The sequence below is a fragment of the Leucopleurus acutus genome, assembly GCF_964270905.1.
Source record: "Leucopleurus acutus genome assembly, chromosome: 18".
Taxonomy (NCBI): Eukaryota; Metazoa; Chordata; class Mammalia; order Artiodactyla; family Delphinidae; genus Leucopleurus; species Leucopleurus acutus.
This window is the reverse complement of record NC_139160.1, coordinates 76,421,973-76,442,027: the sequence shown is the minus strand read 5'-3', so window position 1 is coordinate 76,442,027 and position 20,055 is coordinate 76,421,973. Positions and strand designations below refer to the sequence as shown.

Below are 20,055 nucleotides of genomic sequence, written 5' to 3'. Positions count from 1 at the left end.
TTTGAACTGCTGACTCGGACAAGCTGCGAGCTGCAGAGTGGGCAGGCAACGCCGTGAGGCCAAACACAGGTGCTCTCTGCGTCGTATCTGGTGAGCGATCCGCGATCGGGAACTGGTGCTGGGGGCTCAGAAGAGGATGAACTTATGTACCCTTAGAAGGTTTCATACCCACTAGAGAGAAATCTCTCTGTGCACCTATCTCTTTTTTCCTGCAAGATCTGTAAGTTTCTTCTGCAAAATTCCAGCACAACTTCAGTGAGGAAAACGGCGACGTTTTTTAATTTCCCAAGGACAAGAGCAAAAGTTGTCATCAAGCATTTGTCGAAACAGTTTCTAAATGTTAAAAGATGGTCGAGGCGGGGCAGCCTGATGGTACACACAGTCCTTCCCTGAATCTACGTGGCCGAGCGGGAGTCCCACCCTGACTCACCTGGGGGTCCTGGGAATCCCTCTGGACCTGGATCTCCCGGGAGACCCTTGAGCCCTTGTGCTCCGTCAGTTCCCGATAATCCCGGAAGCCCTCTGAGGCCTTTGGCACCTAAACAACCCAAAGAAACCACGACACAGGTCAGAGCCGCATAGGCCGACCCCAGCAGGAGACGAACAGGAGAGGGTCAAGGCCGGCACCCGACTTAACGTGGCCTCTTAGGAAACGGGGAAGTGGCGAGGCTGGGGGATGTCAGCCCCGAAACAGCACCTCTGACAGCTGGCAACCGCGTGTCAGTCTACATGGGCACCTGTCAGTCTACGCCAGAAACGACGAACCTCGGCTCTCATCACGACCTCACGATCTCATTAACCTGATGATCTCACTAACTTCATGTTGTCAAAACACGTCGAAAGTCCTCTCCCCTCACACGCGGTGCATGTACATTCCGGGCTCTGCTCCCCCAGCACCTGCTGAAAACTGTCCCACTGCAGTCTGAGCCCCTCCCCCTAAGAGTCGCCACCCCTTCGGGGACAGCAGCGTTCGTGCCTGTGCCGGGATCCACGATGGACAGACCCCTCCGGGGCTCGGGCAGGGAGGGTCACGAACTGCCACGTGGATAATGCGCTCGGCTCTCGCAAGACAATACAGGGCCCTCAGCTCTGCTTCTTGGTGCAGATGACACTTGTGCATTCTGCCTCACTGTCCCCAGATCCTGTCACCCCTGTGCACCTGGACGACACTCTCAAGATCCGGGGTGCCCACGGTCAGCCAACGCGCTTTTCCAGTTTGGGGGCTGCCTTGCACTGTAGTACTTTACACAGGACCCCAGCTCCAGGGTTACGTGTGCAGTATTCAGGGCACCATCTGCAAACTAGGAAGCGTCTGGAACACCTGCACTGTTCTTCTCATACAGGCGAGGAACCTACGTTCCAGAAGGAACAGGTGAGATGCCCAAAGCCCACAGCTGACGAGCGGTGGACCTAGACTCGCACACGGGCTTCTGGCGTCCACGCCGGGTCGTCTGAGTGACCCCTCCGTGGGTGGTGGAGGCGTCTTCTCCGCCCCGTCCCAGTCAGAGGAGGGGCGAATCGGAAGGCAGACCCCCCGGGCTGAGCTCTGCCCAGCGGTGCAGCCTGAGAGCTCGCCATCCTAGGCTGACTGACACGGCATCGGGGCGTCGGCAGCTGTGGTCACTCAGCCCGTCTGTCATCTCTGAAAGGCCGCCCCATGGAGGGGGAGCCTGGACGGCCCCAGACCGGGCTCTGTGACCCAGAACCCCTCCTGAGTCCACGTGGATCCTCAGCTGGGTGATGGTCTGTGGCGACAAAGCCCAGCCCCCAGATCCTACAGACACATTCCTAGCCCTGTGGGTCTGCCTTCCTCTCAGTCAAAACCCGAAAGAAACACTCCTCTCCCGCATGATCCTCTTCTACACCCTGGGACACACGGGGATACAAGGAACGCACAGAGCTGAGCCTCCTCTCTGGGCTTGGGGCGCTGCCATCTCTGCCAGGCTCGGGTGCCCACCAGGTCTGTGTCGCAGCTGAGGCTGACTTCCACATGGCAGGAAGCCTCTCTTACCCTAGGGTTCACTAGGTGTCAATCACCGCTCACTTTCCTACACTGATGCGTGGAAGTCGGCTTCCTATAGAAGCTGCCAGTGTGCGGTACGGTACCAAGAATCCTGTGATGTCCAGGCGGGGGCGGGGAGGGAAACGCGGGGTCGGGGGCAGAGGAAGATAGCCGGAGAGGGGAAAGGAAGACACGGACGCACGGAGGAAGGCTGGAAGCGCTCTCCCATTACCTGGGGGGCCGGGGGGGCCCGGCTGGCCCGGCAATCCCTTAGGCCCTCCAACACAACCTGGGAAGAGAGGACAGGGGAGCTGTAGCCACGGTCCACACCCATCGTCACAGCTCTGGACGTGGCTAAGGTCGAGAGCACCGGCCGTGAAAACCGGCTGCCTTTTTACCATCAGAGTAATTTAATGATTCCATTAATCTTGATGCTGATGTAACTGTAATTTCATTTGATAATGAAATCAGAATATTAATATAGGAGGCACATAAGTCCAGTCGGATGAAAACAGGTGCCGTGCTGGCAGTGAGGGCTCCACCCTCTTGGAGGGCAATACCTCACACAGCCGAGTTCATCCAGGTGTCCTCAACGCGCCCCCCCACCCCGCCCCCGACCCCAAGGCAATTCCCACCGGGGAGGGAGGAAGCTTTCAATTTCAAAAGCAATGCTGTGACTTCTCCTTTGGGACTTCCATTACTTTCAGAATTAGCAGAGGCAACTCTGCTAATTTCGTTTCGCTGTGAGTCATGCAAAACGAAAGCCGGTGGCAGCCACCTCCGGCTGGTGACGCCGCGCGGGGTATTCTGTTGCACAGAGCACGCTTGCAGGCACAGCAGTCCTCCGAGATGCCCTTTGTGTGTCTGTCTGTGATACGGCAGGGCTCCTATCTTGGCTCGACTTAGCGGCCAAAGAGGGGCTGTGGTCCCCTCTGCCACACGAGGGGTCCGAGGTGCAAAGGCGGACAGCCGAGGCCATGAAAAGAAAGGACCCCGGCCGTCTTCAGGGGGCCTGGGCTCTAGCTGGCAGAGCCTCACCCCCAGGGGCCTTCCCGCACCTTCGAGACTGGCCAGCTCTCTGGAAGCTCTGGGGTTGCCGTTCCTGCTCTGCACCCTCACCCTGAGCTCCTGATCTATCCCCACACCTCGTGCGGGGGACCCACGGGTCCTGATGCTGCTTCTCCAAGCCCTGGCCTTCATCCCAAACGCCTTACTCCAGACCCTCAACTGCCACTGGTGAGCTGCCTCCGTCCAGATGTTCTGCTGGCACCTTTGACTCCAAAAAACTCATCCTCTCTGCTCTGCTCTTCACATCCTGCCCGAGGCCTGGCACCCATCCCCTTGTGTCCTGGACTCATCCCTCTGCCTGGCTTCCCACCTCGGTTTCTAGGCCCCGCTGGCCAGAGACTTGGCCTGTCCGATGGCAGCCGGGTCAACTTTTGGACCGTCCCCTCCCCTCTGCCCTCCCCTGAGCTCGGATCATCTGGGCACCCTCTCCTTATCCGTCGGCCCTGTTCCTTCTAGCATCCATTCATCACTGGACCAAATTCTTCTCCCATCTGGACTCACTCCTCACCCTGCATAATGAGCTAATAATTCAGCTGCCCTTTACACACACAGAGACATATATTTTAGGCGTGAAAGGACTTATCTGTTGAGTTCTTACCAATACTGTAAACAGATGCTTTGTACTGCAGGGACAACTTGGTGACACGAGGTCATCACACTTGCCCTTCCCTGGGCTCTAAGCTGAGGCAGATGGAGCGCAGCTCCAAGTCCACAAGGGTTTCTATTTCTGACGGCAGCTCTGTGCCCACGGCAGGGATCACGCCAGTTCTAGCATATATTCTACAAACTGAGAGTTTTCAAGAATTCTAAAGCTGCCCGACGATCATGACAGTACCTGGCTGGACTGTCTCCTGTCCGTCTGCTCCGATGGGCCTTTTCACACCCGTATCACAATCTAGGGGTGAGACAGTGACAGAGTGAGGCAATTTTGCAATAACGGAAAGTGCCTGGCTTTTCAGTGTGTGTGTGCGTGTGTGTGTGTGTGTGTGTGTGTGTGTGTGTGTGTGGTGGGAAGGCTGGGACGGGCAGGGCATCAGAGGCCCATTTCTGGACTTCTGTGCTGAGCCTCTGTAACTCCAGCACTAGAGGGAGAGGCCCCACATTCCAGCTGGCGAGAGGAAGCTGCAGTGGGTTCAGAAAACCCCGTGGCCGGGTGTCGCTCGTGTGTGATGAGAACCGATGGTGTGACACCATCTCACGTGACTTGCCCCCGGGGAATTCGCGCACTGCCTAAGAACAGCGGGTGTAGAAACACAGTGTCTCATGACTTTGAAAGACGCAAGCCTGGACACCCCCCCCCCCCCCCCCCCGCCCCGTACCTATTTGTCCTGGAGCGCCGGGGGTGCCGGGAGGCCCGGGGAAGCCTGGAGGTCCAGGTAATCCAGCATCGCCGGGGAAGCCACGCTCGCCTTTGGGGCCTGGCAGCCCCAATCCTGGGGGGCCCCTTTCTCCTGGAATGCCCTTAGTACCGGGGGGTCCTGGGTGGCCTGCGTCCCCTGAGGGGCCTTTGATGCCATCACCCTGTGAGAAATTTGGTTCATCTCTTACAATACACGTAAACCTCAAAGACAGCCATCTTCCCAGCTACTTTTCCCCGTTCCCTGAATCCTGCGCTCTGGATACAGAGATGAGTAGGAACTGACAGTCGTGGTCTCACCAAGCCACAGAAGTAAAGGACAGACTTTCTAACAACCATGGACAACACCCTCGAAGATAGTTCTGGAAGGCGTAGGAATCTGACCATGGACAACACCCTTGAAGATAGTTCTGGAAGGCGTAGGAATCTGAGCATTCTTCTCTTTCCAAGCCACCAGCGCCCTGCCTGGACCTTCATTCTCCGGGGGAATTCTTCAAGAGAACGGTTAGGCACAGATTTGGCGAAATGGGGGCAGGAACACGTTATTTCATTGTTAGGATTCAGCGTTTGTGACCCATCTCCTAGTCAGAAGGGACAACGCAGTGGTGAAGGGAAGGAAGTCTTTGGTTTGGACGAGAAAGTGCATCAGAAATAAGGAGAGACGATGGGACCAGGAGAGCAGGAAGCTGGGAGGCACCGGGCACAGCCGTGTCCTATTCATGGAACTCCTCAGAGCAGGGTGAGGGCAGGGAGGGAGGAGAAGGGGTCTAGTCTCCACGGCCAACCGCCCTTCCCCGTCTGACCCCCACCTTTCCCCGCAGAAAGGAGGCTGGGGGCTCTGCATCTTATCACACACACCCTCTTTCAATGCCGGTGTGTGTTTGCTGCAAAAATGCAGCTGTGTATTTTACAGGTGACCCTAGAAGAAGAACCTTCCATCTAGGAATATTCGACCTGGGGGCTCTCGTTCTACGTGGTGGCAAGAGGAATATTTATTTCCTCTTTTTCTCTTAAATACTCACTCAGGGCTTGGCTTCCAGCCTCACTCACTGTTTCCTAAAAAATATGATTGCTGCCCACGAAAAGAGAACAGGTTGCACTGGGAGGATTTCCTGCTGTGTCAGCACCTCTGATGCTCACATGTTTAAGCATGTGACTGATGGGGATGAGGGCAGAGCTGCCACCCCCCGCCCCGCCAGCGGTACTCACGGGAGAGCCTGGGAGGCCTGGGAATCCATCCAGCCCGTCGCGCCCTGGGATGCCGCTGTCCCCTTTCAGTCCAGGCACACCTGGGACACCTGGCTGGCCCCGCTCACCTGGGGGAGGAGTGCCGCGTGAGTTGCTCACCCAGGGCAGCCACAGAAGGGTGCATGGTCTAAGATTTGCTGGCCACAAGACTGACCTTTGGTGGTGATGGTTCGAGAATCTCCCTTCATTCCTTTGGGCCCGGGAGGGCCAACACCACCAGGGGTTCCCTGTAGAAACAAACACAAGGTTTCTTCCTCCTTCACACTGTTAAGGGCAGCCGAGAAGACAATGATTTTCGTTTATACAACCTGAGGGCCCTTACCTGTCATCAAGCCCAGAGCCACACATCTCTGTCCCTGGCCACCAATCACAGATGGCCATGGGGCACTTGAACGTGGCCAGCGGGACTGAGACACTGAATGTTTACTTTTAAATAGTTAAAACTTAAGGGAAGTAGCCACACATGGCTGGACGGTGAAAACAAGAACCTTGCTACTCAAAGTGTGGTCCCCAGATGGGTAGCACCAGCCTCCCTGGGGGCTTGTGAGGAATGCAGACGCTCAGGCCCACCCGGGGCAACCGAACCGCAATGTGCAGTCAACAAAGTCCCAGGGATTCGTAAACTCATTAGCTTTGGAAAAGCTAAGGCTGCTAACCCTAACTGCCATTTTGTTGAATCCGGGCAAATAATGTGCCTCCAAATACGAAGGATGGACATTTGTGATCATACTGAGAACAGCAAGAGTATCTAATCGACAACTTGTCTTCCTAACTGAAATCAAGGTTGCAAAAAAATCATACTTCACAGACAAGTCATTGCAGGAACACTCACGTTTGAAGGTGTAAAATCTAGTTTAGGTCTTTCGATGAACAGAAACGAGCAGATGAACGTTTCAGGAGGCATTTTAATGTGCGCGATATGCCAGTGTGGGGCAACTCTCGGTTACTGGTATTCGCAAGAATACGGGAACTTTTAGTGTTGGCTTAATTAAATGGAATGTTTCAAGTGATTATAAGTTCTTTTCTCCTAAAAAATTCCACAGATACTTGATTTATTGATTTCGTTCTTTGCAGAAAAGGGTGACATTCTCTCAGTAACTAGAACAGCATCTCACACACAGGCAGTGCTCAACCAGGAGGTGCTGGGCCGATGGACGGATGCACGTATGCATGCTAATCGACCCCCATACTTCAAGCACTCTGCCAGGTTCTATTAGTACAGGTATTAAACCACCAAAAACTGTCTCAGGCATTCCTGCTGCAGATGCATAAACACATAATTAAACGCAAGGTAAACACGGTACCTGAGATGTTTGAACGCAAGTGCTGTGGGTGTGCACGCGATACAGCTGGGGAGAGCACATGCTCCTGGAAGACTTTAGAGATTCCGTGTGCACGAAATGGGATCCATTTGACTTCTCAGAAATATTCCATCATTTTATAAATAACTGAAGGTCTTACCAGTTCTGCCATTATTCAGTTTGGATTCTCACTACGTACACTTTTTCTGAATACCTGAGCCATTTCTACATGCTCAGCCATGATTTGGAGACGGTGTCATTTTTAAAGTAGGAGGAAATGTAGCATCTATTATGTTCAGTTGGATAAAACTATTTCTCTGAGAAGTCTCAGAGAATGGAGAGGTGCCGTGGACCTCATTTTCACCTGCAAAGCTCCCGCGACACGAAGCAGTTATGAGTCATGAGCCTCTGCACCGACAGCTCTGAGTGGCTGCAACTCCCCTGCATCTGGACATGAAGCCAGATTGTTCTAACCGTCCCTGGCCAAGTGTCCTGAGCAAACTTTCCTCTATTGCTGAATATATAAAATGATAGACTTTTCATTTTATAAATCTCTTGCAGCTCTCTTTTTAAGTAAAAATAAATAAAAAATATAGTTTCTTTGCCTTCATCTGAAATTTGCTTTGAGATCCTTGGTCAGTTAAAACCTGCCACGATGAAAGATCTACTCAAGATGATCTTTTCCTCAGGTGTGAAGTAAAGCCCACTTAGCTGGAATCCAGAAAATGTCATTCGTTCATCCAAACCAAATTCATGATATACCTGGAAGTCTCACTTTTTATCAAGTTAAGGGAGCCTTTATTAAAATGCTAAATCGGGGCTTCCCTGGTGGCGCACTGGTTGGAGGTCTGCCTGCCGATGCGGGGGACACGGGTTCGTGCCCCGGTCTGGGGGGATCCCATGTGCCGCGGAGCGGCTGGGCCCGTGAGCCATGGCCGCTGAGCCTGCGCGTCCGGAGCCTGTGCTCCGCAACGGGAGAGGCCACAGCGGTGAGAGGCCCGCGTACCGCAAAAACAAACAAAACAAAACAAAACAAAACAAAACAAAATGCTAAATCGTCCTATACTAAATCTGAAGGGGTGAATACACAGTACGTGGTGTGTAGCTTTGCATTCAAAATGCTAGAAGGGTTGCTTTTTTTGAGATATAATTCACACGCTGTAAGATTAACCATTTTAAAGCATACAATTCAGTGTTTTTGGTTTTTTTTTTGTATTTTCACGAGGTTCTGCAACCATCACTATTACCTAAATCCAGACCATTTTCATCACCCCAGAAAGAAACAGTCACTCGCATCCCCCCCCCCCCCCTCCCCAGGCAACCAAGCTACTTGGTCTCAAGATGCCTCTTCTGGACACTTCATACAAATAGCATCGTATGGCGTCTGTTCCTTTGTGTATTGTGTCACTTAGCATAACGTTTCTGAGGGCACCGCACTGTAGCACGTGTCAGCACTTCATCCCCTTTGATGGCTGAATAATGGCCCATCGGGTGGGTATGCTACGTTTCATTGATCCATTTATGGGCATTTGGGTTTCTTCTACTTTCCGGCTGGTGTCGTGAATGCTGCTGTGAGCTTAATGCTCGAGTTTGGTGTGGTCACGTGTTTTCAGTGCTCCTGGGTCTGTACTGGGAGGGGACTTTCTGGGTCACACAACACCTCCATGTTTGACTTTTTAAAACTTTGTTGGCTGCGCTGTATGGCTTGTGGGATTTTAGTTCCTCAACTAGGGATTGAACCCGGGCCCTAGGCAGTGAGAGCACGGAGTCCTAACCAGCGGACTGCCAGGGAATTCCCTGTGTTTGACTTTTTTGAGGAAGCATCACTTTTCCACAGTGCCTGCCCCATTTCACATTCCCACCAGGAAAAGCTTTAAAGCTCCTCTTGGAATACGTGGCTTTTTTGAATGTCACACTGGGTGCGTAAGTGTTGCTGGTCTGAAGCTGTATTAATTCAATAAATAAAAGCCGGGAATGGGGAAATGGGGCCGGGCGTCAAGGTCGTCTTATCGGCTTCGTGGTACAACTGGTCTCTCACCTTGAATCCTGGGAACCCGGGTATGCCGTGCTGTCCGGGGTCTCCCGGGCTGCCTTTCCTCCCTGGTTCCCCATTGGTGCCGGGAAAGCCCTTGGGTCCTGGTGGCCCCGGAAGACCCCCAATGAACTGGTCACCCTCTGCACATTGACAGTCGCCGGCATCGCCTGCAACGTGGGTGGAGAGAGAGGGACTTGTTATTTGCTCGTGAAGCACGTGTACGACCCTCCTGTTGGCTCTGCAGGGGACAGGAGGGCAAGGGGGTGAGGGCTTGGCTGGGGGCGTGGCCACCGCAGGACACGCCTACTCTGGTCCTCACTCCCTCTCATTCTTAGACAAGGAGCGTGAGATGCAGATACGTAAAGAACAGGACGTTGACGGAGGTGTGGGCGGAGTTGGGGACTCAGCGACAGGAGTTCTGAGAAGCCACCGCAGGGGCCTCGGGGGGAGGGCAGGAAGGTCCAGGGTGAAGGGGAGCCGGAGAGAGGGCGGCCTGGCAGCAGCTGCGGGCTTGGAGCCCAAGGTCCTGGTGCGGAGGGAAGAAATACGTGCCCTCCCTTTTTCTGTCTTGCTGGCTGGACCCAGGGAGCGCGGGGGCAGGGGAGGGCCGAGCTGGAGGATGGTGATCGGCTTGGCTCCCAGGGCGCAAAGGGAAACGTGATGGCCCGGGGGTGCCGAGCTGCCCAGCTCATCCACGACGCCGGACCCCTGCACCGCCCACAGCTCCACGCGTGCCGCAGAGGTCCGGCGGTTAAAACCCGGGATGCCCAGGGATGGGCGAGCCGAACAGGCCCCCCCCGAGGTCCCCACAGGCAGCCCTTGCCTGGAGAGGTGGGGTCCCCCAGGCGAAGCAGGGAGAGGAAAGCAAGCACAGCTCGTTCCCACCAGCGTCCGCCCCACCTGGGCAGGTCACGTCTTGCTTTGCCACCGCCTTGCTGCTGACGCATCCCTAACTCGGGGAGGCGGGTTAGGACCAAACCAGATGACGACCCTACAGCCCTCTGCAAACACTTGTTACATTTTCTTGGAGCCGAGGGCTCGGATGAGTCATCTGAATTCAGTCTAAGAAGCCACCGTGCATCTTTTCTGTCCCATGTTGGGCCCCGTGTTGCCTGAAAGTTCAGTGATGAACGTGGCAGACAGAACAGAGACGGGAGAGCCAGCTGAGAGCTGGGTGTGCGGAAAACGAGGAGACGCCGCCCCCCAGTGTGAGGGCCCTGGCAGGGAGGGGGCTGGGGGGAAGCAGGGGCTCATCCTCTTCTTGGAACCAGTGAAGGGTGAGCTGGACTCAGGAGGGCCAAGCAGCGCCCCGCCCCCTGCTGTTCCCGGACTCCTCACCTTTCCATCCTTTCTGTCCGCGAGCCCCGGGGAAACCAGAAGGTCCAGGGTAGCCCACCCTGCCCTCTGCTCCTTTAAGGCCGAAAAGGAAACCTGAGGAGAAAACCCACAGGACGGCACGTTAGCACAGCCCAGGACCCCGTATGCCCCGACCCCGTGTGGGAAGGGTTACAGCCGAGTCTCCCAACAGAAAATGGCCCCCATTCCAACTCCATCCCAACTACTCGCAGAAAGACACGGAGCCTTTATTTTTTTGTGGCCATTGCTTCCGGGATTGGAAACACATGTGAACGCCTGTGATTTTAGTTTTTCCATTAAAGTCTAGAAATAGAAATCTTTACTTTTCAGAAACACTGAGTCCAAAGAAGACTTCAGGTTTTTTTAACCACGTGTTTTACTTCGACTTGGGTCCTAAGACTACTGCAACTTCTGGTTCCCAGAATGACAGAAAACCCAAACAGTAAAAGATGTTAAAATGAACCGGCTTCCCCAGTTCTGTCCTCTCCTCTGGAACACGCGAGCACCTGTGCACGCCCCTGCCCCCAGACCCCACCATCTTTCCTCTTTCACTCCTTTGGGTGCACACACGTAACCATGTAGATAACTTGTGATTCTCCCACCCCCATCACTAGGATCACGGTACTTCAGGCATCCTTTCACCACGTGCAGGGCTCTGATAATTCCAAGCAGGGACATCCGGGTGAGGGTGTAAGAAAGAGACTCTAAAAGCCCACAAAACGCTCCGTGTCCCACTTGAGCAGAGCGCCATCTCGTGGTGGGAACTGGGCTGCACATTCCTGGGAAGCAGCACTGCTGGGTATTGACTCCCAGGGCTCTGGCCCGAGCTCCGGGGTATGTAGAGATGGGTTGAGGCCCAGGAGGGGACCATGCTGGGTGGGGAGCTGGGGAGGGGAGACCCAGAGTTCGGTTTGGGGCATGCAAATTTGGAGATGCCCGTGAGACACACAGTGGTGACGAGGTGTCCAGTTAACAGTTGGGATGAGTTTGCAGCTCAGCATACTGAACTGGGCTAGGGACACAGGGAGAGCTGGCACCTAACTGGTGTTCAAATTCCTGTGAATGCAGGAGCGTGCTAGATAGAGAGACACAGACAGGAGCTCCATTGCCCATGGGATGGTGGAGGGGGAAGAAGGAAGACCTAGCAAAGGAGCCGCAAAAAGAAGGGGAGAGATGACAAGGTGCGGCGGGGGGGGGGCGCTGGAGAAGAGAGTGTGTGTGTGGGGTGCTGGCTGCCCCCTGTACCGCTGGGAGGCTGCTGACAGAGCAAATGGTGCCCAGGATGTGGCTGCATAGGTCACTGGTGACCAGGTCACCAGCATGTCAGCCTAGCGGTGGACTGAGGGCTTTATGCTATGTTTCCATGGTCTCCTGATATGTTAGGAGAAGCTAGTATTACAGGTAGTTATTTAATCACAGATACTCCAGGGATGTTGGCTTTTAAAATCTGAGACGAAGACATTGTGGGTGTGCTTCACAGCGTTTGCAAATCTAGACAGAAAAGGCAGTTTTGGGCCATCTTAAGGTTCCATCCTCCCTCCTTCCTACACTGCTTTTTTCTTCATCTGGTAAATTCATAATTTCAAGCAAGTCCTTAAGAATAGCACTGTGCCAGGGAACTCTTCCTAATGCACTGTGGTAACCTAAATGGGAGGGCAGTCCGAAAGGGAGGGGATATCTGTATGCGTACGGCTGCTTCATTTTGTTGTGCAGTGGAGGCTGACACAACACTATAAAGCAACCATAGTCCAATAAAAATTAATTAAAAAAAATAAAGCTCCTCCTGATGAAAACAAAAAACAAAAAAAGAATAGCAGTGCACCTCTGTGATGTTTCCAACATGATTTTCCTGAGGAGGTCAGTGGCCGTAATAAACCTGGCAGTAGTTTGACTTACTCTAGAGCCCCGGCAGTCGACTCAGTTACCTGAGCTGAACTGGACGTAAGCAAAACGTTTAGCTCAGAAAGAAAACTGGCTTCACGGTTTGATCTTGCTGGAGCGGAAAAAGAGTAAAAATTCTGGTTTCCATCAGTAGCAACACATAAAACTGAGTGAAATGCAGTTAACAAGAAAAGAAGCCAACGGTTTCATTCCAGGGAAAGCGCTGAAGAACTCTTTGGGACTCAAGGTCATGGATGTTAAATTATGACTCTACACAGAAATATTTAAAAGGCCGTTAAGGTTGGCTACTTTTTGTACAAGAGATCGCTCTTAAAAAAGTGATTTGGGAGCAATGTGTCCCATAGATAAAATAAACATTTCAAGGAGAACTGAAGTTGAAAAAACGTATCAGACACCATTCCATCTGTTTTATAAATTCTCCCTTCAGTTAACCACATGGACCGGAAATTAGTTAATTTGTTTACAGATGACTTACATTGGTAAATCATAGATTTACTTAAGCAAGACTTACAAAGCCAGATGGTATGTGTTTGTGTCTATCAAAATGGAATTTAGTTACAGGAATGATGGCAAGGTTATAGCCTTCAATCACAGTCTTTTGAAGAGGCTGTATTTTTATGCTTTTATTTTTAACACATCATGTTCTGTTGCCAAAAAAGGAAAACTCAACAGATACCATTTACTCAGGATATGTAATGTTCACAGAAACTTAGCCATCATCACAGATGCCGCAGTAATAAATATTACTGCCAGGATAATAAAAAAGATTAGTGATAACAGTGCTCAAAGTATTTGGCAAATTCCAGGGAAATATCTGCACCCCGAATTTTTCAAAAGAATGTGAGAATCTGCTTTTTGCAGTTGAAGGAAAATTGGGAACGTAGAGCCTTAGTAGCTTAAAATTTAACGCGGAAGACGACAGAGAAGTGACTGCTGAATTTTTAGTGGCAGGAGCACGTACTGATGTGCTTCTCATGCCTCCAACAGTTTTCCTTCTAAAGAGACAGCAATAAGAGGCTGGTTTCTGAAAGCAAGGAAAGCCTGGGTGATCTACCTTTCACTGAACTCACACACTATCCATTAGCACATGTGAAGAGAGGAATCTGTCAGAGATGAGCGGGGGTGATGTCAGGAATGAAAAGTCAAATATTTTGAAAAGAAGATGCTGAATTGTGTCCCTGTCGCAGAGACAGAAATAGTGACCTCTTTTTTAGTTCGATTTTACGATGTTCAAAGCATAACCCTGAAGCTGGAAGCTGAGAGAATAACTGTTTTGGAGGGCAAGCCTCCTTGGAGCTCAGCTGAAAGATGAGCCACGGTTGCATCAGAACCTGGAAACTCAGTTTTGTGCCCGACGGCATGAGGGTCCAGACGCCGTGCCTGTCCAGTCTGTAGACTCTCAGCGTCTTCCGTCTGGGCCCCGCGAAGGGCTGCCACGTCCCGTTACAGGTGGTGCAGCCACTCCTGGTGCGAAGCATCGTCACCTGTTTAGCTGTAGCTCTGGCTCCTCGGGGGCCCAGGTCACCAAGGCTGCCTATCGCGTTGGTTAACCCAGGGGAGAGGCTGTTTGTCAGGGTGGGCCTCTCCTGCCTGCACCCCAGAGCGCCCGCCACACTCTCTCACTGCCCACTGCCTAGTTCACGGAATTATTTACAAGAAAATCCCAAGTGAAAATCCAACCGGGGCCAGGCTTTGTCTGGACACTGGCACGACCTCCCTTGAGTTTCCCTCCACTTACCGTCTGGGCCAGGTGGTCCCGGGAACCCTGGGGGACCTCGGAGCCCTGGCCTTCCGTCAGCTCCCGGCAGGCCGGGGTACAGGGCGGGGATGCCCTGCTCTCCTGTGAAGCCTTTGGGTCCCATCTCGCCTGGTAAGCCTCTCTTCTCATCTGAAAATCCAACAGCAATCACAGCAGCGTGAGACCTCTGAGATTCATCTGCTGCGCCAGCGTTCCCGCCCCGGGAGGCCCCCAGCTGGGCCAGTGGTTTACAGTCCCGTCAGTGACTTAAAGGGCAACGCCGCTGGTATATTTCATCACTATCTTTCCACTTGAAGAAGCCCCTCTCCTGGCCCCCAGACGACGGACCGAGAGTTGTTATAACACTGGACGACGCCCGTGCTCTTCCTGGCCAAGTGACAGAATCAAGTGAGGTATCGTCAGCACACCTCCGACCTAGTGAGGGAGGCACTGTCACAGGTGCGTGGTTCTGTGACGACATCCCAACACGTATTCGAGATGCATTAGAGCTGCTGGGCCGGCCTATGAGACAGAGCGCCGACTGGGGGGCCGTGCAGCCAGCGAGGGGCGGGGGTTTGTGTGAGACCCGCGGGGACGTCTCAGTTTCGATGCCGCGGAAGCACATTACCTTCATCTCCGATGGATGTACCAGGCAGGCCTGGCAAGCCGAGGTCTCCAGGCTCCCCCCGGGCTCCTGGGTCCCCGGGTGCTCCGTGGAATCCTGGGTCCCCTCTGGCACCTGGAACCGAGACAGCAAGACTGTTGTCCAGGACTCAAGGCAGATGTTCACTGTTCTGCTGAACGTATATTTACTGATATTCTGTCCATCGCACGAGGCCGGCGGTGTCTAAATGTTTCATCTATGGTGGCCCCTGCTTTCAAGGAGCTCATTTTCAACCAAAGAGGACTGATAAAAGATCCCTATAAATGTTATAAAACAAGAGAGGAACAGAACGCCAAAGAGATACAGAGAGGTTTCAAAGGAGGGGAGGATTATTTGGGGGCAAATCTGACATGGAGGGACCACAGAGAATGAGAATAATAGAAGTGGACAGTATTTTTGAGCTCTTGAGTGTGCAGACTCAGCGTTACACACTTGGCTGACATTTGATTCCCGTAACAGCACGTGTACAGATGGTATGACAGCCCCAATGTCACAGAGGGGTGAGGCTTCATGAGAAGGTAAGCTGACAGCTGATGGAGACAGATGACAGGGGAGGGGAGGGCAGAGGATGGTCAGGGGAAGGACGTCCACAGAGGACATCAGCCCAAGTGAAGCACGTGAGCACGGAGCAGGACACGGGGGGTGGGTGGGGTACGGGTGAAGAGGGTCGTGGAAAATCAGGTTGCATAACAGCTGAGTCAGTGGGAATGAAGAACGAATGAGACAGTTTGGAGCCTCCTGCACCAGGCACCACGGGGGGAGCTGGGGGGCGACGGGGGCCAGCTCTCTCTGAACCCCTCTTCCCCTGAGCCCCAGCTCTTGCCCGGATCAGCTTATCATTGCTGTTTGCTGGATGAATGGTAGACGTGAAGATTCTTACAGACCTTTTCCCTAAATAAATAAATGCCAAGGGGCTTTGCTATGCTCCCTGGCTGTGTAAATAGCAAGGCTTTACTGCATAGCGTGTTTTTCTGGTCTACAATTGGGAAAGTGGAGGGAGTATGATGTTTCATGGTACAGCGATTAGTAATTGTTAGGAGAGATCACATCACTATGTGATCTTTAATGTTTTAATCTTAAGAGAAAGTCCTTAAGATAAGAAGGGATTCGCTGGGCCTCATGCTAGACGTGTTTTTAAGGGGTGGAACATGTGAGTCTGCGTCCCTGTGCTGGGCTCGGCTGCCTGCAGAGGGGACGGAGGGCTGGGCTCTGAACAGGGGTGGCCCGGGTCTGAGTCCTGCTCCTTTGCTTGCTACGTACATGATCTGGGGCGAGTTACCTAACTTCTCCGTGCCTCAATTTCTCCATCAGTACAGTGCGGCCCATGCCAGCCCCCATCTCAAAGGGTCTTTACAAGGAGTAAATCAATGGACCGGTGCAAATTAGAACAACTTGCTTCATTGCCTGGCGTGTGCTCAGTAAGCACCACACAAATGTTAGCCATTACCATGACAATAAAAAGAGACCAAATAAAATTGAAAACCACAGATCTTCTCAAGTGTTTGGGAAGAGAGCAAGGTCACTTTCTAGTTACAGTTTGCAATCATTTTTTTCAATGCAAAGCTCTTCGACTCCTTTGCGTTTTGACAAAGCTCCCACAGTGCTGCCTGGTGAGAGGTACGTGTATTTTCCTCTCTTCCATGACAGAATCTGCTCATGAGTCAACCTCTCACTCCAAGGAGCCCTGGAGCTTGGTCAGCCTTCCAGCTCACCTAAGACGCAGGAACTCCGCTGTAAGAGGCAAGGAGGGTGGCTGCTGACTTTCTCACCCTGCACTTGGGGAAAAGGAAATTTGACCACCCACTGTCCCGGTGTGGCTTCCAGGAATGCAGGGTGGTGAGGGGAGCTGAATGCATTCTGGGCTCTCAGTCAGGGAGCTTTCTGATGAGTGCAAAGGAGACGAGACATCACCAATGTTAATTTTAAAAACTGTGTTCCCAGTATCACCTCACACATGTCAGAATGGCCATCATCAAAAAGTCTACAAATAACAAATGTGGGCAAAGATGTGGAGAAAAGGGAACCCTCCTACATTGTTGGTGGGAATGTAAACTGATGCAACCACTATGGAGAACAGCATGGAGGTTTCTCAAAAAACTAAAAATAGAATTACCATAAGACCCAGCAATCCCACTCCTGGGTATATATTCAAAAAAACAAAGCACACTAATTCAAAAAGACACGTGTACCCCAGTGTTCACTGTGGCGCTATTTACAATAGTCAAGGTACGGAAGCAACCCAAGTGCCCATCAACAGATTTATGGATAAAGAAGATGTGGTACATATATACAATGGAACACTACTCAGCCATAAAAAGAATGAAATAATGCCATTTGCAGCAACATGGCTGGACTTGGAGGGCATTATGCTATGTGAAATAAGTCAGACCGAGAAAGACAAATACTGTATGATATCACTTATATATGGAATCTAAAATATACGACCGACTAGTGAATATAACAAAAAAGAAGCAGAGACACAGATCTAGAGAACAAACCAGTGGTTACTAGTGGGGCGAGGGAAGGGAGGAGGGGCCATATAGGGATAGGGGGACAAAAGGGTTATTGAGGGAGTATATGAAATCATGTGTGTGAAACTTTTGAAAACTGTAAAGCATTATAGAATTTAAAGAATCTTTCATTCAAGACAAAAAATGAATTTTAAAAAAGTGGGTTGCAAAATAAAAAAAAATTAAGTTCCCGAAGTCTCAAAGACATGATTTCCATTTCACCAAAATCACCAACAGTAAGTCAACCTCACGTCGGGTCCCTGGGGTTTCCGGCTTGCCAGACGTGTTGGGCTCCCCAGAGAAGGACGGGAAGCTGGCTCCACAGTGGTGTGGACTCCCAGGTTTGAGTTTATTTGAAATATACTCATCGATGGTTTGATGTCACCCTGGAGAGAGACCTCTAGTGGACCCCACCTGGCCTCGTCCTTGTCCTCGCTCTGTCTATAGTTTCCCCATCGTTGGATGAAGACATGCAAAGGTATTAAACCAGCAGATGGTTCACACCTAAGCAGGAAGGTTAGTCCCTGACCCCTGGACATAGATAATAGGGTGAGACAGATGACCTACTGGGTACAGGAAGGAAACATTTGAGCATCTTCATTTAAAAAAAATCTCACCCTTTAACATCCCTATCTGATGTACACGTTTTAGCACATGCAGTATTCAGTCATTCAGGTAAACATTTACTGAGCAACTACCATGTGCCTGGACTGTTCTAGAGCTGAGGATACAGTAGTGACCACACAGGCTAAAATCTCTGACCTCAGGGAACATCCTGTGTCATGGATAAATTATCCATAAATAAATACTCATCCTATTACTTGGAGGGGTGCTGAAAACACTTTCTTTTAAACCTAGAAGGACGCACATTCAAAAAGGTTCACACACCATTGCTCTAAGCGCAGGACTAGAATTATATTTTAATAGATCGTGCCGATGGGAGGCTGAGCTAAACTAACAAGGACAGCACAGCCACAACATGTGCAGAATCCCTCACTGACACTCAGGGGTCAACTGTGACCATGGGATCATTTTCCTGTACGAGCTCAGGTGCAAATGCCTGGAGGTTTAGTTCTTTGAAGTTTAAAAGGCTGTGACTGTTTCCAAACTATGGACCGTGATTAATCCCAGGCTCCGGACTGGTGAGCGGGGGGCGTAAGCATCTTGGTGCGTTTGGACCAGAAACCAGAGAAGTGGCTGGGACGGTGCCCATGGAGGCCTGGCGGGCACGAGGGCTGGGTTTCTATAGCGATGCTGCAGGTGGCAGAACCAGAACCTGCACAAGGTATGTGGAAATGAAAGCCTTTCCCAGCGGAGGAAAGTGGTGAGCACTCTCTCAGCCAGAGGCAAACTGGGGGTCTCTCCGGGACACCCCGCTTAAGCCACGAGGGAGGGAGGGTCCACAAGACTGAGACCCCCAACGTTTAAGGGCTAAACATTAACGCGTAAACACTTTTCTTTTTTTGCTTTGTTTTGTTTTGCTAAGAAAATCTCACAAGGTCATGGCTCTGTGTCCACAACAGACGAGAAAGCAGGACAAGTGGCATACAGACCTTTGTCCAGGGAAGGATGTGGGGAGTAGGCTGGTGGGCCGGGGGGGCCTGGTTCACCCATTTCTCCCTGGAGAGAGAAAAGAGGAAAACAAAAGAACGTTGAGGCTGGCCTTTTGGAGTTTTGGACACTATACCTGTTTCCAAAGAACAGAACTGAAAGCAACCATGAGCCCAGCGGAGGCTGTTCTGAGTCACAGAACCATGGACGGTGTCCGGGCTCCACGTCCACGATGCTGCACTGATAAGTCCGGGCATCCCAGCCACCAGCTGGACACACCAGGAGAGAACAGGTGGGCCGGTGCTCACCTCACTCTGAGACCCTTGTCAAACTCTGGAAGTGGCCAGGTGACCGCCTTCCTCAGGGCAGACTCCTCTGTGTTGATGACTGCACCTGAGCTGCCCATGGGGCTGAGCTGGGGTGGTGTGACGGCACCTGATCCAATACCGTCTGGACAGTGAGACCTAAAATTCCATGAGCTGCCTTGACGTCCGTGAGCCTCATGGGGCCCGGAAGGCCTGACTGTGAGTCCCCTCCATCCTCACCAGCTTTAGCCCCCCAACCCAGCTAGTTCCCCCACCAGCTGGAGCAGCTGCACCCCCCGGTCCTCAACCTCCCTGCCCGCCCGTGGGATTATTCAAACAAGTCATTCGTGTCCCCCGCGGGAACCAGTTGTTACTACGGTGCCTGTGTCTCTCAGCCCCCTGGTTCACTCTGCTCCGGGTGCAGGTCCCCACTGACACCTCTACGTGGCCCCATGTGGCACGCAGCACCCTGAGGCCGAGACACAGGTGACTCATAGGTGAACGTCCACCTCCTCTCTCAGTGCCAGGTGTCGTGCGATCAGTTACACGATACGGGATGGAGGAGGCCTCCTTCTCCAACAGGGTGTTTAGGAGGTGATCAGAGCACCACCCAAGGGAAATAAGGGGAAGTCATCCCAATTCAGATGAAAACTGAGCCCACCTTGGGTCCTGGGTATCCATCAGGGCCTTGGTAACCATCCGGTCCTCTGCTTCCCTGCAGGAAAGATGTTTAGTGCTCTATAATCATTTAATTTAATTACATAATTAAATTAATACTTTAATACTTTAATTATATAATAATTATATAATAATAGAATTTAAAGGTGTAACCACAATCCATTGTGTCTAATAAAATCAACAATAGTTTGTTAAGATCACCTACTACCCACGTTGTGTTCAATTCCCCCCCCGATTTTAACCTCAAACATGTCTTTTTAAAGTTGCTTTGTCTGAATCAGGATTCCAAAAAAGGCAAAATCTGACATTTGGTTGATATGTCTCTTAATGTGCCTGTAAT

General features: G+C 51.8%; 1 protein-coding gene across 2 annotated transcripts in view; it reads right to left on the bottom strand.

Annotated features, from left to right (window-relative positions):
* COL4A2 (collagen type IV alpha 2 chain) overlaps positions 1-20,055 on the bottom strand; it is a 178,544-nt gene that overhangs the window by 24,869 nt on the left and 133,620 nt on the right. For both annotated transcript variants that reach the window (XM_082859482.1, XM_082859481.1), the window contains exons 17-28: positions 19,699-19,752; positions 18,735-18,801; positions 14,636-14,746; positions 14,008-14,157; positions 10,350-10,442; positions 9,015-9,178; positions 5,830-5,902; positions 5,637-5,743; positions 4,390-4,591; positions 3,906-3,965; positions 2,235-2,291; positions 431-538 (exon numbers count right to left, since the gene is read on the bottom strand). In XM_082859482.1, the coding sequence (XP_082715608.1) occupies positions 431-538; positions 2,235-2,291; positions 3,906-3,965; positions 4,390-4,591; positions 5,637-5,743; positions 5,830-5,902; positions 9,015-9,178; positions 10,350-10,442; positions 14,008-14,157; positions 14,636-14,746; positions 18,735-18,801; positions 19,699-19,752 (1,246 nt within the window). The remainder of the gene's footprint in view (positions 1-430; positions 539-2,234; positions 2,292-3,905; positions 3,966-4,389; positions 4,592-5,636; positions 5,744-5,829; positions 5,903-9,014; positions 9,179-10,349; positions 10,443-14,007; positions 14,158-14,635; positions 14,747-18,734; positions 18,802-19,698; positions 19,753-20,055) is intronic.